At 40.9% G+C, this 16,317-nt stretch overlaps 1 protein-coding gene across 2 annotated transcripts in view; it reads left to right on the plus strand.

The window, feature by feature from the left end:
* HDAC9 (histone deacetylase 9) overlaps positions 1-16,317 on the plus strand; it is a gene marked incomplete at its 3' end in the record, with an annotated part of 276,027 nt that overhangs the window by 119,255 nt on the left and 140,455 nt on the right. For both annotated transcript variants that reach the window (XM_082498904.1, XM_082498905.1), the window contains one exon: positions 15,691-15,868. In XM_082498904.1, the coding sequence (XP_082355030.1) occupies positions 15,691-15,868 (178 nt within the window). The remainder of the gene's footprint in view (positions 1-15,690; positions 15,869-16,317) is intronic.

Raw genomic sequence — 16,317 nt, forward strand, 5'->3', positions numbered from 1 at the left:
TTATACCTGTGATTTCGTCAGGTCCGCAGTGTTTTTCTGAGAGAATAGGGAACGCATGAGAAGAATTCCCCAATGGATTTATTGGCTGCTTCTTACAGAAATAGACAAGCATGACTCCTGCACTGGAGCTGCTGAGCTGTGAGCTAATATCTGTGCTGATAGTCAGCCTCTAGATCTGATGTTGAACTCTTCCCTTAGACACCAAAAATGCAGACCCATGGAGGTATTCCTAAATTACAGTCCCAAAGGCTCTTAATTGCTCACTACAGGGCAGGCAAATCCCTGTCACCAGCCATCAGAACATCCACTGGGCAAAAAGCCCAGCTAAGCAAATAGTTTGGCTCAACATACGCACAAGCCCCACGGCATTAGATGAGAATCACACGTGTGCATAAAATCTGCTCTAGACAAAAAATATTGTCTACAGAAAACTGCATTCATGCTTTGTCAGGGTGTAGCATACACTCAAGGTGATAAATCACCGCCGTTTCTCCACACTCCCTCCCCTGGCTGCACAGTGACTAAATACCTCTATCAACCAAGTCTTTTAAGTCAAATCAACCTTTTAAAAATTCCTCTTTCTTAATGCTTTAACATGCATGGGTTCACAAAATTAAATTACAACATTTTTATCTGTTTGGGATCAGTACTGTTTCCTACTCCTTGTGTTTACTTTCCTCAGTAGCTGACATCAAAATGTTTTCTGGAATGCTGGGACTAAATAAGTTATGCTTAACTCAATATCTAATACAAATAGCCCTGGGGAACCTCCAGCAACACAATCATAAAAGCTACAGTTTCTTTTAATAGCTTGCCACACTTTGCTGATATAGTATTTCTCTAATCACCAATCTTTACGTGCCTTCCTGACCTTGGAGCTCTCTGTCCAAATGACTTTGTGGTATCAAAGGCTTGTGTCATTGGAAGAGTGAATGGCTTTCATTTTTCCCCCCGAAACTTCCGGCTCCTGGCATCTGCAAAGAATTATTCCAAGCAGTGTTTTGCTGCCTTGCGGCCACTGCCCTGCAGTGGCCTGACTGATGGAAGTGACTTTTCCCAAAAAGGTTATTGTGGTCAGCGGTGGATGGGTGCTGCAGTTGGTGCACAACCAGCCCTGCTTTCTCAGCTGATTTTGTCTGACCATTGAGCTACCACAACCATACGCTACAGCAATTAATTACTGTGTTTTTTTGGAAGGCATCAAATAAATAGGGTATATACTGTTTTTCTAGGGGAACAGAGCAGTAAACGAAAGCCCTCCATAATAACCACAGATTTGGAAGGCTTAGTGTTACAACAAAGGTGAAATCTTCAGTTTAAAATCTTCTAAAGAAGTAATCATTGCAGGGGCACCTAGGGGACCAGGGTTCACTCAACAGAACCTCATGCTGTATGAATGTCCAAAAATCACAGTTGTGATGATTTGACCATTTCCAGCCAACGAGAAAGTCGGTGCCTGGATCCAGAATCTCAGTTATTTTGCCTGCATAATTTGTCTCTACAAAAGCTGGATTCTTGTTCTCTCCACCCCACTTCCCATCTAATTTCTCTTCTCTCACTTTTTGTCCTCCTGCTCTAGTTCCTTATATTTGCCTCTTTTTTTTTTGGTGTTTTGTTTGGTTTTTTTTTTTTTGTTTGTTTGTTTTTTTTAATACGTAATGTAATTGGATCTATATGGGTAGCTACTATACTGAAACAAGCTACATGAAACTTACAGGTTTGGTGGGATTTTTTTTTGGGGGGGGGAGGTTGTAAGGAAGAGGATTTTCAAGACAGGTTTTCATTATTTTTAAATGTTTTACTGCCTTAGCTCCACAACTGCAGTCAAGTACCCTTAGTGTTGAGCACTGAATCGTCATGTTGCAAAGGACAAACTGCTTGAAATCTCCATAGTTAGAATAGATAAAGACAGGATGAGATAAGGTGACACAAAGGCTCAGAGAGGTTAGATTGCTGCTGTAAGCTCATACAGCTGATCAGTAACAGATAAAATTTGAAAATCCTGCTTTTTCTTCTAAGAGACAAGATTAAGACAACATTCCTCAGAGATGGATTATGTATTTCAATTACTTAAATTAAATTTTAATTCAAAGAATGAAAACAAAACATCTTCAGAGATTCAAATCCTCTCAAAGCAGCCTAACTTGACCCAAAGCTCTCTGAGGGCTTTCAGCCCCTGGTGCAGCTCTTTCGGCAGCATGGCCCTGTAACCCTTTCTTAAATGAAAAGGAGAGACTCTTCCACCCACTCTACCCCTGGGGAGAAGACAACCACAGCCAGAGAGAGCCAGCCACGGCCCCCTGCTTGGGGCTTCTCACTCCCTCCTTTCTCATTAAAATACAAAGATTAGGTGATACAACTCACACCTCTGGTTTAGGCACCAAGTATGTGCACTGATCACCCCCAACTTCTTCCATGGGAATGCACTGCCTACAACAGGACCCACATCCTGTATTCCCTCTCTTGGCCAGGTTTCATAGGCACAAATAGGTGCCTGCGATGTGAATGCCTAATGACAGCAGAGATTAATTTACCGACTAGCTTTCGTCTTGGATGTTCCCCAGGTCTTTTTAGTTAAGATTCAATGGGCCTAAAATCTCAATACCTTCAAATGGAAGTTACTCATAAATTAGCACAGTGTTTTTCTTCCTGCCATGTGAAGTTGAATTGTGTTATTTCCACGGGAACAAGATGAATTTTGCTCTTAGCATATCATTGCATGAGTAGCAAAACTTTGTTTTTCAAAGGAATTTGGCCTTATTAACTTGGGCAGCTTCATGTAACACTTTTTGTACTGAAATAATATGTTGAATCTCCAAGCATTACAGACATTACCCCCAAAATACAGCCAGCTCTGAAAGAGAGCTCAGTAACTGTTTACTGTCACACACAAATATGCCAAAGATTAGATGTAGCAGATGCTTCCATCTGAAGTTATACTGAACCCGCATTTTCAAAGCATTTCTGGGGTTTTGTATCAGGACCAATTCCTGGATGCACCTAAAATCAAGCGGACTTGCAACTTCGTGATCCCTCCCCCCCAAAAGAATAAAACCCTGGTAACTTCTTTAGGATGCACTATATTACAACACTGAAGAATTTTGCTGTATGACACCAACAATCATCAGGGCTTAAATCCAGGTTAAAAAAAAAAAAAAAACAAAAACCAAACCAAACCAAATCTCTGGTCATAGCTTAGATTGATGCCTCACAACACACATGAGGAAAACTGAAAAACAACCCTATCTCTTATTTCCAAATGTATAGTAATAGGCTTATAAATTCTCTATAGACTGACTAAAAATAAGCAGAAAAGGCCAGGTAGCAGGAGTCAGATTCTTCTGAATTAAATTATATCCATGTGTATAGCACATTTCAATGTCCAAAAAGCCACTTGAACGTGTGAATCTAAGCTTTTATGAAAAAAAAAAAAAAAAGGGTATTTCTGAAATCATCAGTAAAAGTCAGAAGCTTGGCCACAGTCTTATATTTTTCCCCTTTTTGAATGTCGCTATTAAGTCTTTAATTGCTTTAATTATATTTGTCTACTGAGAGTAGCAAAGAGAAACCCCAAAACCCATAGTCAGAAGAGGATTTGGAAAAGGAGAGAGGGAAGGAGCAGAGAAGCTCATTGCCTGCAACTGGGCCTCAAGATCATGTTAGCTCTCTGATTGGGCTCAGGGCTAAATCTGCCATGGTTTAGCATATCTGTTGATATTGCAATCAGATCGGGTTTAATCCCCTGTGGATCCTGGGAAGAAACCTCAAATGCATCCTGTCTCAGAGCCCTGACAGGAATGCACTACGCTGGGCTGGCAGGACCCAATGCTTTGAAGCCAGGCCCAAAGCTTTCAGCCCACTTTTGCAGCTCTGCCAAGGGTCTGAGAACTTTTTTCAAAAGATTCCCTGTGGCCAGCAGGATTTGCAAGCCACCCCCAAAGGTGGTGGCACAGACACTGGGTGACAGCTATTGGGAGTGCTTCAGCACTGCCTGGCTTGGAGTGCTGTTGGCATGGCTCTTGGGACTCATGGTGGCCCCGAGGCTTGTGGCAGCACGTGTACACTGAATACCATGTTACGGGACCACCTTTCCTTCCGGTTTCTCCGAATAGGTTTAATCCTTCCAGAGGCTGGAAAGAAAACAGACTGAATTTTTCCAGCAAGACTGAGGATGACAATGACCTCAAAGACACAACAGCTGAGAAGTTTCTGGGGCTCCTTGACTACAATGACTTTGTGTGGGTCATGGGGACGATTAGCTTTCCTTTAATCACCCAGTCTGTCACAGCTCTTTTGCCCCCCAGCTTAAAGCTATGGAGTATGGGTGTTTTAATTTGTCTTTGCAGCACCTAAAAGATGTGATGTTTTATAGTGCCCATTGCTCTGACTTCTTCCTCCTACCCTTTTCCAAACCCAGCACAAACAAAACAAAAAAAACCTTCAGACTGTACCTCTGCTACTGTCATAAAAAGAAATACTGAAAGCCACAGTGCTGCAGTATTTTGTAATTAAAACAACCAGAAGTGGAGAATATTATTGAGGTAATACAATTATTACTGATGTAATGGTTAAAGGAAGGACCTAGACATCAACATTTGTAATCCCTGTTTACTTTGGAATCATAATTCGTAGTCTTTCTACACCTTGGTTTCTCCACACAAAAATACTCTTTATGTAGCAGATTAACTACAGATTATTTTCATGATAGCATTTAACAGGATGGCATCATGCAAGGGGTAAACACGCACCTTATACATAGAAGTTATTACAGAGGAAGAAAGACATTCCTAGCAAAAAAAGCAATAAGTGCAGTAACACATGTAAATGCACATATATATTTAAAAAAAAAAAACCACACCCAAACCATACCTTGTGACATTACATTATTCTTTTTGTCTTCAGATAGATATATATCTAAGAAATTATGCCTGTGAAAAGATTTAAAAACTAATAGCCCATTGTCAGACAACAAGCAAGCACAGCCTTCTTTTCAGCATGGTAGTAGCTGCAGTTGTGCAACAGAGGAAAAAAAATTCCAAGCACTAAAAGATTTCATTTGTCTCAGGCCCCAAATCTAGAGCATTTAGGGACAGCTATAATGTTATCTTGAGTGAACACAGGGCCTCCATAATTAGGAATAAAGAGGTAAGAAGCAAGGGGAATTGCCTGCATAACTTCACTTTGTAAAATCCTCCCATGGAAGGTGGCAGGTAGGAAATCTGCATAATAACAAACTTGTCACAAGACAAGGCCAGCTAAATACAACAATTAGAATTAACATTTTACTTTGACTGGTTCTCAGGATTCCCCCTCTCCCTCCTCCCAGGTTTCACTAGATGTAGTTAAAGTTGTGGCAATTGATTTGGTGCAATATTTTTCAGTACATATCTTTTCCAAGTGTTGTGTGGCTGGAAGAAGACCGTCTCTCTTCTTTTTGGGCATTGCTTTAAGAAGGAGCTATTCAAGCACCAAATCCTCCTCTCAGATTTCACAGTGAAAACCCAGAATAAATTTCTCAGTTCCCCTCTAGTCTATCTAAATAATCCAGTCTGCCCCCAAAACAGAGCTACAAAATGTTATAAATTATAACTTATTATTGAAGGAGACCTTCTCCACTGACTGTCAGCTCCTTTCTTTAGTGGATTACTGGAAGCCCTCTGCTCTGACTGCACCCACACAGCTCTTGGGACACTGGATTTGTGCTTCCCAGGTTGCTCACACACCACTTTCCAACTGTTTGTGGTCTTCCTGCTCACCCACCGACTCCAAGACAATCTCCAGCATGTTGATACCCTCCCAGGGTGCTACTGGGCTATGCTTGAGGAGGTGCTTTAAAGCACTGCACCAGCAATGGAGCTGATCTCCAGGGCTGCCTTCTCCAGTATACAAATTGAGACACCACTACCTTAGCTGGCCTTTAAAACAAAGAGATAGTGAGTCTGAATACTAAGCAGCCATCCTCTGAGAAGTTAGCCATTTTCTAAATTAGAAAGTGGGTTTTGTTCCATATTTAGGCAGTTTTGAAAATTTTAATCAGTGTACCTACGATAGTTGTATTTTCTCTTGTTTCAGGGAGGAAATGGATCACATTAAGGAGTAACAGAGCCCAGATGAGGAATATAGACTAGGGTTTCCTCTCTAATTTTGTGTCTTTTGGTTTCCTAAGCATTCAGACTTCTTTTCCTGTAAGTTACTCCTGTATACTTCGGATAGAGAGGTCTTCTAGATAGAGAAAAATATCATATTGGATAATGCAGTGATAAGATCGTTATGTAGGGGGATCAAATCAATGAACCACCTTCCAGAAGTGCTACACTGGGACAAGTTTTCTTACTGCTCCCGCTTCTTCTCCCCAGTTTGTATTCTTTTTATTTTTCCTTATTGTTTCCATTTTCTGTAATATCTTACAATATTTGAGGATTCTGAAGATGTGAATACATGGAAGACTCAGCTTTTGTTAGAAAAAGAGTGAAGGCAAGAAAGGACTGGAAGATAGTTGAACAAAACAAAGTAGCTTTCAAATTTTAAAAACAAAGAAAATGGAGAACATTAATATAAAGAAGAAAGGGTGAGAAGGGAAGAGGTTGGAGGTTATTATATTCAGTTGTCCGTATTTTGTAATACTGCTCCCTCCTCTACCTTTTAGTCCCATCTAGTCTTGCACACCCCTCCTTGTCACTTCAGTCTATCCCCTAACTACGTTTTTAGAGGGAACATTTGAAGTACATTGCGATGAAGCAAATTCAAGTTCAAATAAATTCACCCATCCTTTCCATGAAACGTAACAACCTTTACCATCTTTTCCGAACTGTACTTTGCATTTTGAGGGCTAAGGTTTGCTCAAGGAGTGAGACATTGGAGAATTTATTTTCCAGTCTGCATCATACAATTAGCGCTATGCTACCACATACTATTTTCCGTGTTTCTTTTTAACCCTCTTGTTGTTCCTAAATCAGCAGACATGAGGGTTTTCCCCCCATTTTCAATTTGCCCATTCTGACAGTTCTCCCACTTGTTAAAAGCAGCAGACCCTATGCTGAGAAGCAGATAGTAGGAAAGTCCCTGGTTTCAAAAAATATTTAAAAGTAATCTTTAGGTGTACAGTTTAAATTACAAAAAAAATGGTGTTATTCCAAATAATAAAGAAGTACAACAAGCTGTACTTTCTGTTATTTATTCTATAAATATATAGATCCTTCTGAAAATATATAGAATACTTTATAGGTATATAGAACTGATGTGAAAATTTTTATTTTATTATAGTTTCTCTTTTTTTCCCCCCATCCACAACATCCTTCCTATATTAAAATCCTATATTTTTTAGCATTTCAAATTATATCACCATTTCACTATATATATCTACTCTGTGTGCCAAAAACAAAGAAGTGAAGAGCTGAGCACTGGAGAGATAAAAGCATTTCTTAAATACCTTGTGATATTTGCAAATATGTACATATGTATTTTTTTTCAACAAACTCTATAACTCTTACTACAAAGACGTTGGAGAAAGGAAATCTGTTGACATTTTAACCACACTGAAGCAACGTGTGAGATTTGGTAATGTATCTCTGAAATCCTCAGAGGGGCAGAAGTCCTCCAGCAAAGGACTAGAACCCAGTATCCATCAGGTTACAACTCTGCTGTCACACAAGCGACAGCAGAAAGAGATGGTTTGTGCAAAAGAACACTGGTGTGGGCAACAGCAATACACACATCTGTTGGAGTTTGTGCGTTAGATACAATGATCTATGGTGGTGATCTATGCAGAGAGAACAGAGTTGGTAAAACACCGTGGTTATGGCTCTTATACTTACTGACTATACGGTCTATTGATGCTCCCCGTTCTGACCTCACATACCTCCATACAAGATAGAAGGCATCTGCAGAGGGCTTCTATACACCCTCATGATTTTATGCTTAGACACTGATGTGTTAGTGACTGTATATTGAAGAGCAGGGTTTTCCAAGGTTTTCTCATTATATGTCAGACCCAAGTAATTTCCATTAATTCTACAATAAATCCTGAACTCAGCAGCTGCCTATAAAACCAAAGCAGAATCTGTTAAAGTATACAGAAAACACAGATCTTCAGCAGGGTTGTTGCTGAATTTAGCCAGAGATTATTATTTCTCTGTGCGAAGGCCAAATTAACGATTCTTCACTGAAAAAGAAACCATAAAAGTCTGCTAAGAAAATTGGTTCCAATGAACAGCAAAGAAATTGAAGTGGTTGAAATGATCTGCATAAAGTAACACCAAACTGATTTGCCAATACTGCTGAAGAGAGTTGGCTGGTTGCGTCCAGCTCTGGATCCCCCAACATAAGAAGGACATGGACCTGTTGGAGTGGGTCCAGAGGAGGGCCACGAAGATGATGAGAGCGCTGGAGCACCCCTCCTATGAGGACAGGCTGAGAGAGTTGGGGTTGTTCAGCCTGGAGAAGAGAAGGCTGCGGGGAGACCTTATAGCAGCCTTCCAGTGCGTGGAGGGGACCTACAAGAGATCCGGGAGGGACTTTTTACAAGGGCATGTAGCGATAGGACAAGGGTTAATGGCTTCAAACTGGAAGAGGGGGGATTTAGAATAGCTATTAGGAAAAAAGTGTTCACTTTGAGGGTGGTGAGGCACTCAGTGGTGAGGGTGGAACAGGTTGCCCAGAGAAGTTTTTGAGGCCCCATCCCTGGAGGTGTTCAAGGCCAGGTTGGATGAGGCTTTGAGCAACTTAGTCTAGTGGAAGGTATACCTTCCCATGGCAGGGGGGTTGGAACTAGATGATCTTTAAGATCCCTTCCAACCTAAACCATTCTATGATTTCCCAGAACAATGAAGCAGGTAGGACAGGTGATTTTTCATTAATTAATTTGAGTTTTCATTAATTAGTTTTGGCCAACTAACAGTTTAACAGAATGACTGCTAGAAAGCTGCTAGGATTAGGTGGTTATAACCACTAAATGCTATTATAAAGGCTATTTATTCTTCATATTGAAGAAAGAAAAATATTTGTTAATACTGAAAGTTAGGGCAAGACATGTGGATAACTGTATTTTCCCACTGGTATTCATTTCTACACTTCTCTGTATTCTTTTTTTGGAAAGCACTAAATGACTTCAGGAAAGTCTTGTGGTAATTCTAGTAAAAGTAATAAAGTAACAAGAATCCTCTAAAGAGGTTTGTTTTTTTTTTTTTTTTTTTAAAAAAAACAAACAAAAACCAAACACAACCCAAACAAAAAAACAAAACAAAAAAAAAAAACAAAACCAATGCACAAGATGTTCAAATGGTCTCTTTCTCCCCTTCATTGTAACCCCAATTATTTATATATTTATATTAAATCTCTGGGAGAGTCAGAAAGGGAGAATCAGCCAGGAGTGCAACCTTTTGAGAAGGTGCTGCATTTTCTTTGGATGCGTGCTGCGCACACCACAGAGTCAGCACTTTAGCAGAAGTGACAGAAGTCGAGTACCTGCCAATGTCAGGAGTGGAGAAGACAGGACTCACAAGAGCAGGAACCGGGCATGAAACCAGCAGCTCATCTGGACTCCTGGAATTTCCCTCCAGTAGAAAGTGTTCTGTCTTTAGGGCCCTCCTTGCTGTCACTCCTTTCTTCTTAATCACACCAGACTTCAACTTAATTACTGCCTGGCTCATATTGCTTCACAAAGATAGCTGAAAACTTCTCAGCCCATGTGGCCACCTTGATTCCTCACATATATAAGACCAGAATGGCTCATGTTTAGATGCTCAGATTCTTGGAAACTCTCCATCCAAAGGAGCTAAGTTGTACCACCTCTCTTTTCAAAACCAGGGGTCAGCAACCCAATCACCTCCTGGTATAACAGTATGGGTAAAAGGTAGGGTCTTGACCCTGCTGATGTGTCCGACAACCAGAGGCAAGGGATGCAACCCCAGCCCCAACCCACATATTTGTTCATGTAATCCAAGGCAAGGTACATGACTTCACGAAGAAACACACTCTTCTCACCCTGTTGGTGGTCTTTGCTCTTCCCCTATTCCTTGGCCCACTAGACAAAAATGTCATTTTAATAACATGTTTTTCCACCTCAAATGTGCTCCTGCCCTAGAAGGGAAGGGTGACAGGAGAAGGGCAGAGATCTCTGCAGCAGCAGCTTTGCTGCTCCAGGAACAGAGCGAGAAAACAAAGCTGTCCGAGAGTGGTGACCATGCTCTGGGCAGTCACTGCAGCAGGGCCACTCCAAATATTAAGCCCTACCTTGGCAGTGACTGGAACAAGCCTTTCCACAGTCCTTCAGAAGATAAGGGGAGGGAAAAGGGCATGGGGTTGTTTTGCTGTGAACAGCAACTTGCTGCTTAAGGCAAATCTCTGCCTAGGACTCTAGGCAGTTCTGGGGTATGGCTTTCATCCCACCATTCTGTATCTACACCTGACAGTTGGTTAAGACTTCATTTCTGTTTACCCATTTTCTAGTCAACATATTGTTCCTGGGATTACAGCAAGAAAAAAACCCAAATTCTAGAAACATCCTGGTAATATGCAACCTAATATACCCAAATGCCTCAAGGGTAGCTGCCCTGTTTCTTCCTGTTTATGCTTTTGCTTGATCTAAACCCATTTCTACCTACTCATTCTATGTGTCTGTATCCATACTTGTTATTTATTTACTTTTCATAAAAATGCTGATTCTGAATTTGTGGCTGGCTATATTTCAGATGGTGATACTGATTTTTTTTTTTTTTTCCAGTTCTATTGAAAGTGATGACCACGGAAGTTCGTGGCTTTACATGTGGTTTTGTCAAAAATAGTATTGGTAGGGTTTCTTGGTCATGTGTTTTCTCTAAGTGACAGAGCAGTTTAAAAGACCTCTCAACATATTCATTTTCAGGGATACCTCAGACTAATTTCTATTTTAAGTTGGATAGATTGACAGAGATAAGTCATTCCTGCACTTTCACATTTATGCACATAAATATTTTCAGAAGATCTCATGACTTATTTTTGCTCAGTTCCTGAGGGCAGCTAGTTCTGGTTTTATTTGAGGAGAGCAGGCAGAAGAGTAGTTCACAAAACTCCTAGGTCAAAAGTGCTACAACTTCTGCTTACCTACAGCTCTTTTTGTCCCAATACTACTTGTTTAACATGTCCTTGCTGTCTGTTCCTCCCCTCTGCCCCATCACTTCTGGGGATAACCAAGGTCAATCCCATTAATATTTTCATGAGGTCCTCAGTTTCCGAAGCACTGTTAACTAGCTACATCTGAACAGTATGAGAAGTTTCTGGGCGCCCAGGATTTCTGACTGAATCAGGCTTTAGCTGATGCTGTCTTGGTTTGGGCTAAGGCTGACATCATAGGGACCTTAAAACAGGACTGATTTCTATTTGCTGCAAAGAGGTCATTTTGTCGGATGCAGCCACTGGATGACCTGGACACCCCTTGGATGCATCCAGCTACAACTGCACCGGGAAGGTAGGAAGTCAAGGAGGGTGTTGGGGAAGACAAATGACAGGACCTGAAGTTACTCTGTTCCCATGTTGCTACAGGGGTCTGGGAGATGCTAAGGAGTAGGGTCTCCAACAGGAACCACTGATGAGACAAGGCAGCAGAGCAGGCATCAGAAATACCCTTCAGAAGAAGGAGCTGGAAGAAGTACTTGGAAGGCAGCAGGTCTTCCTGCTGGGCAGGTTTTGTTTTCATCCTCACTTAGGGCAAAACTTCTTGCAGCACGTATGTATTTTTTCCTCCTCAGTAATAATTGGTCCTTCAGATGATTTTCAAACAATGTGGAAATTATAGGAAAAAAATTAACTGGCAAACAGACCACCAAAAAATGCTTTGAGAGAAAAAACTTTGTAAGGTTAGTAATACTGAAGGTCTTTGGGAGAGGATGAGCAATACATGAATGATTTTTGACAATTAATAGACATTAGCACACGTTTCATACTTCAGCAGAATGCATTACAGACACAGGAACAGAGGGCTATAAACCTGACCACAAATATACGAGACACTATAAGCACTAATCTCGCTATTAGGAATAGCAAATTTTGAATTTCTTAAGAGAAGATTTTTCTATCATAATAAAAAAAAAACAACCCACCATAAACCCTGAAGAGAGGTGTGCATATGCCCATACACACTTAGGATTATGGTACAGACATACAAATCTTAGGATTTATTTAGCTGTGATTAAACTAAATCTAAACACACCAAACAAAATTGAGAAGTAGGCTATTGAGAGGCAAGAATTTTTTTTTATGAATGAACCCCACATATTTTTTTCTCTGCACAAAACATAACAGATTGAAGGAGCATTAACTCATAGAAAATTCACCCATGCTTTATCATCAAACGTAAACCACCTAACAATCCAACTGAATACATTTGTGGGTCACCAGTTCCCACAGCCAGCAGAAATAAAGAAGTACCTCTCATTAAAATCCTCAAAATACACAAAACACCAAAACATACAAATCGCACATCTACATGAAAGGAGTAGTCACACCAACCCATATGAATTCCAGCTCCATTTAAACAACAAACTCTACAGTAATACTAGAAGAATAACAAATATTTACCTCCCATGCCTCTAAAAGGGTCATCTTCTCTTTAGAAACTGATTCTAAAAATCCTCCTCAAAATAATTACGGAGGGCCAGAAGTGGTTTTTGGGGGAAGATGCTGAAGAGCCCTCCCTTCACTCCAGCAGAGGCCCTAATTGCCTGCCTCTACTAATGAACTAATCTCAGGCACCTGGAACTAGTAGGCTCCATGCCGGGCAGGCAGGGCTCGGGTTACCTAAGAAATGCACTAAATATATTCACACAAATCACTAACCCCACAGATGTGCAAATACTGCTTTTGTCATATTGCTGGAGAGATGGACATGTGTTTGCAGTGCTGTAGCACATAAAACCTGAAGATGAATTCATTGTGTTGCTTTAATCCCTTCCAGAGGCCAGGTGGGCATTTGGGGAGCCAGATAAGTGTGTTGATTATCCACATTACTCATTGCATTAATCCACCTGTCTGTGTGACACAGAGTATCTCAGATGCTCACAGCATAAAAATGTAGGTGGCTGGAAAAAATATATGTATTTCATGAGCGCCTGTTGTCTGTAAAATGAAACCTAATCAGGAAGTTATCCTTAAACTTTGGCTAAAACCTAAACAGGTCCCAACTTTGCTGATGCCTAGAGTTTTTAAAATCACAGTTGAAGGATCTGGAAGTCACCAGAGGATGTAAGCAAGCCTCAGTGTAAGCCTTGTGAGACAAACTACTGCACTTTTAAAAAATTTTAAAAGGTTTTCACAGGCAAAGTTTTCCGTGACCTGAGAAATTAAAGCAGGTGTCGTACAGCTTTCCATCCAACCATCCACAAATTTCTTCTCTTTCCTGGACTCATTATGCTGATAAACATGTGTCAAATTCTAGGTATGTGTCTGGTTTCATCTGAGGAGAGAACAATGATATAAGCAAAACACAGTTTAGCAGGAAAATACAGGAGAGCAAGAACAGGCTCTCTTATTGGTCTTTGACAAATTGCTGAAATATTTGGCTGTCTGGCTTTTAGGTAATTTTCACACAGGATGATTAGCATTAAAAAAAAATTACCTTGATTTTTCATATGCCTGAAATATAGTGTTATTTCTATTGCTTGCATAGACACAAACACCCAATCCTTTTATAAGCAAAGGTAGGAATGTCTTCCCCAATTATCCACATTTTGTAGAAGGATCTGGCTGTGCAGAATGGAGCTAGCTCAGCTAGCTCCCATGCTTTGGAAGAGTAGGAAAGAGATGGTGAATACACTGGCATAAGACAGATAGTGCTGCTGTCACCGCTTGACCCTCGGATGCAGGGAGTAATTGTGCCACAGATGGCAAAATATCTCCTAAGCCAGCATTGAGGAAAGTGAATGCTAAATCCTCACAGAGGAATTTATCTACTTCTGTTCTCCACAGGGAAAATATTCGACACAATAGCATCCATACATTCTTCGCTTCTCCTGTCCAATCACACACACTCCCAGTGAAGGTTACAAAAGATATGTAAGCCTAGGAGCACAAAAACATATCTCCTCTGAAAATTTATCACAATTAAAATAATTAGTGAAACTAAGCAAAAAGAAGGCACTTCTTAGGCATTTCAAGAAAGAATTCCTGAATGTTGTTATGTTCGTAAGGAAAGGGGAGACACAGACCTCTTCAGATACCTCAAGATATTTCCTGGAGTATAGAACACCATCCTGTTATCATACATTAAAAAGCAATAGGAAAAGTTGGGGACTGTATTTAAAGAAAAGGAAATGGTTCAATGACCCCAAACCGTGACACTTCTTGTAAAACCCCTTTTTGCTTACTCATATTTTCTTTCTTATTTAGCCACTTATGACCAAGTCCCAGGTGATTTACCCTTCCCATGACCTTATGTCTTTTCACTGAAATGGTGACCCTAGGTATTAATGTGGGTTTTGAGGCTGCCTTTTAAAGCATTTGTTCTCATTTCAGTGGCTACTGATGAGCACTCGTTTTCATAAAGGCCTCTGTTTTCACATGCAGGGTAGACATTCTCACTTCCCATGAGCTGTGGATTCATTTTGCAGTGCATGAGGGGCTGGGGTACCCCCGGGTACTCCCACCTGCCTTCCCACAGAGCCTGAACTCGGCTTCACCTCTCCGAGCGCCCAGCAATCCCTCCTTGGCCGGGCCAGGCCTCTGAGCTGCTGTCCCAAGCAACAGCAGACAGCACCGTTAATTGTCACTGGGTTTAAAAAAAGAAAAAAGAAAAAAAAAAAGGCCGTAAGGCCATAAACACACCGTATATGTACCTGCATATATGTATACTGAGTGTGAATTTCAGCTGAATTCATCTTGCAAAGTGGTTAGGAAATCTCTCACATTCACTTTCTGTTGAGGTTCTAGGGCTCTATGCACAAAAAATAAAAACAGAAAGAAAAGGGTTTGGGACACTCTGTGGAGTGAGTGAATGCCAAGGTTTTTACTGACTTCAGCAGGGTTTCAGGCTTTGTCACGTCAGCAAAAGTCACCATCTGTTGACAAACAAAATAGAGGAGGAAAAGTTCCTTTCTGCTCTGTCTCAGTCTTTTCACACCTGCCTGTAGCCAGCCGCAGTTACGACAAAAAAAATGGTCTCTAAGTGGGATCTTGCTTAACAATTCCCAAATTTCTAAATGATTTGTGAAAACCTATGTGCAAACTCTTGTTTTCCAGGGAGTTCTGGGAACTGAGTCCTCTGTAGAAACCTGACTCAGTTGCTCAGAGAATTTGGTACTGAGCAGTAAGGACATCGCTTTTCACTTTCAGTGCTGTAGGAACATTTTATTTTTATTTGTGTGGTGTCAAAAAGTGCATATTCTAACATCGTGTTAGGTATTCTATATATTAGAAAAACCTCTGTCTTTTATAAGCCTCTGCATGTGAAGCCGTCTTTTCCTCTGTCAGGGAGAACTGACAGGTTGCTTGCCATCGCCTACTCTCCAGCAAAGTCAGCAGCCCACACTGTCAGGGTGAAAACATCTGTTGAATGGATTTATTGACTAGGTCTTAGGTGCGAGTTGTTGGGCTTTTTTTTTTTTCCCCCACTGTTTATTACAGCCCTGACCTAATGAACTTAATTTGTTGACATGTTTCCCTCAGTGTCTTACTTGATCCCGTCTCACATTTCTTTCTACTGTGCTGTTTTCTTGGAAACAGGAGTTCCCGGCGCATCGGCGTGTCCACCAGTTGCAAATCTACCAGGCTCAGATGGCTACAGTTGGCATGGCGGGATTAGATAAACATCGGCCGGTGTCCAGGGCCCCGTCTTCCCCTGCTGATTCCACATTACCTCACCCAGCCATGGACCAGCCCAGCCAGCATGTCTACACGACTGGTAGGATTCCCTAAAGATTGCTTTTAATAGGCAGGGCAAATGCGTTTGTTCATGTAGGATCAACAGATTTAAATGCCTCGAATACCTCCTGCAGCAATGCATTCGGTTTTAGCCTTACTGTTCCTCGGTTTCATGACGCTGTACTGGCATCAAGTCAACCAGTGCAGCTGATAAATCACAGGGTTAATATTCACACAGTCATAAATTATTATCATTGACTGGCTCTTGCAATATAGCAACAGGTGCATTTTTGGTGCCTTTAAGTCATTTATAGCTTTTTCTTTCATTTCCCTATCCTCTGGTTCTTTTCTCTGTGTTCTTGTTGCCTGTTTTGTAAAGAGACCACCAATTAGTTGAAGAAAGACCACCAGTAAGTAGGAAAGCTGCCATATAACTCTCAATGTCTTCATTTGACAAATCAGTCTATGCTACAAGGTTGCTTTCCCTAC

Source organism: Vanellus vanellus (genome assembly GCF_965231255.1).
Source record: "Vanellus vanellus genome assembly, chromosome: 2".
Taxonomy (NCBI): Eukaryota; Metazoa; Chordata; class Aves; order Charadriiformes; family Charadriidae; genus Vanellus; species Vanellus vanellus.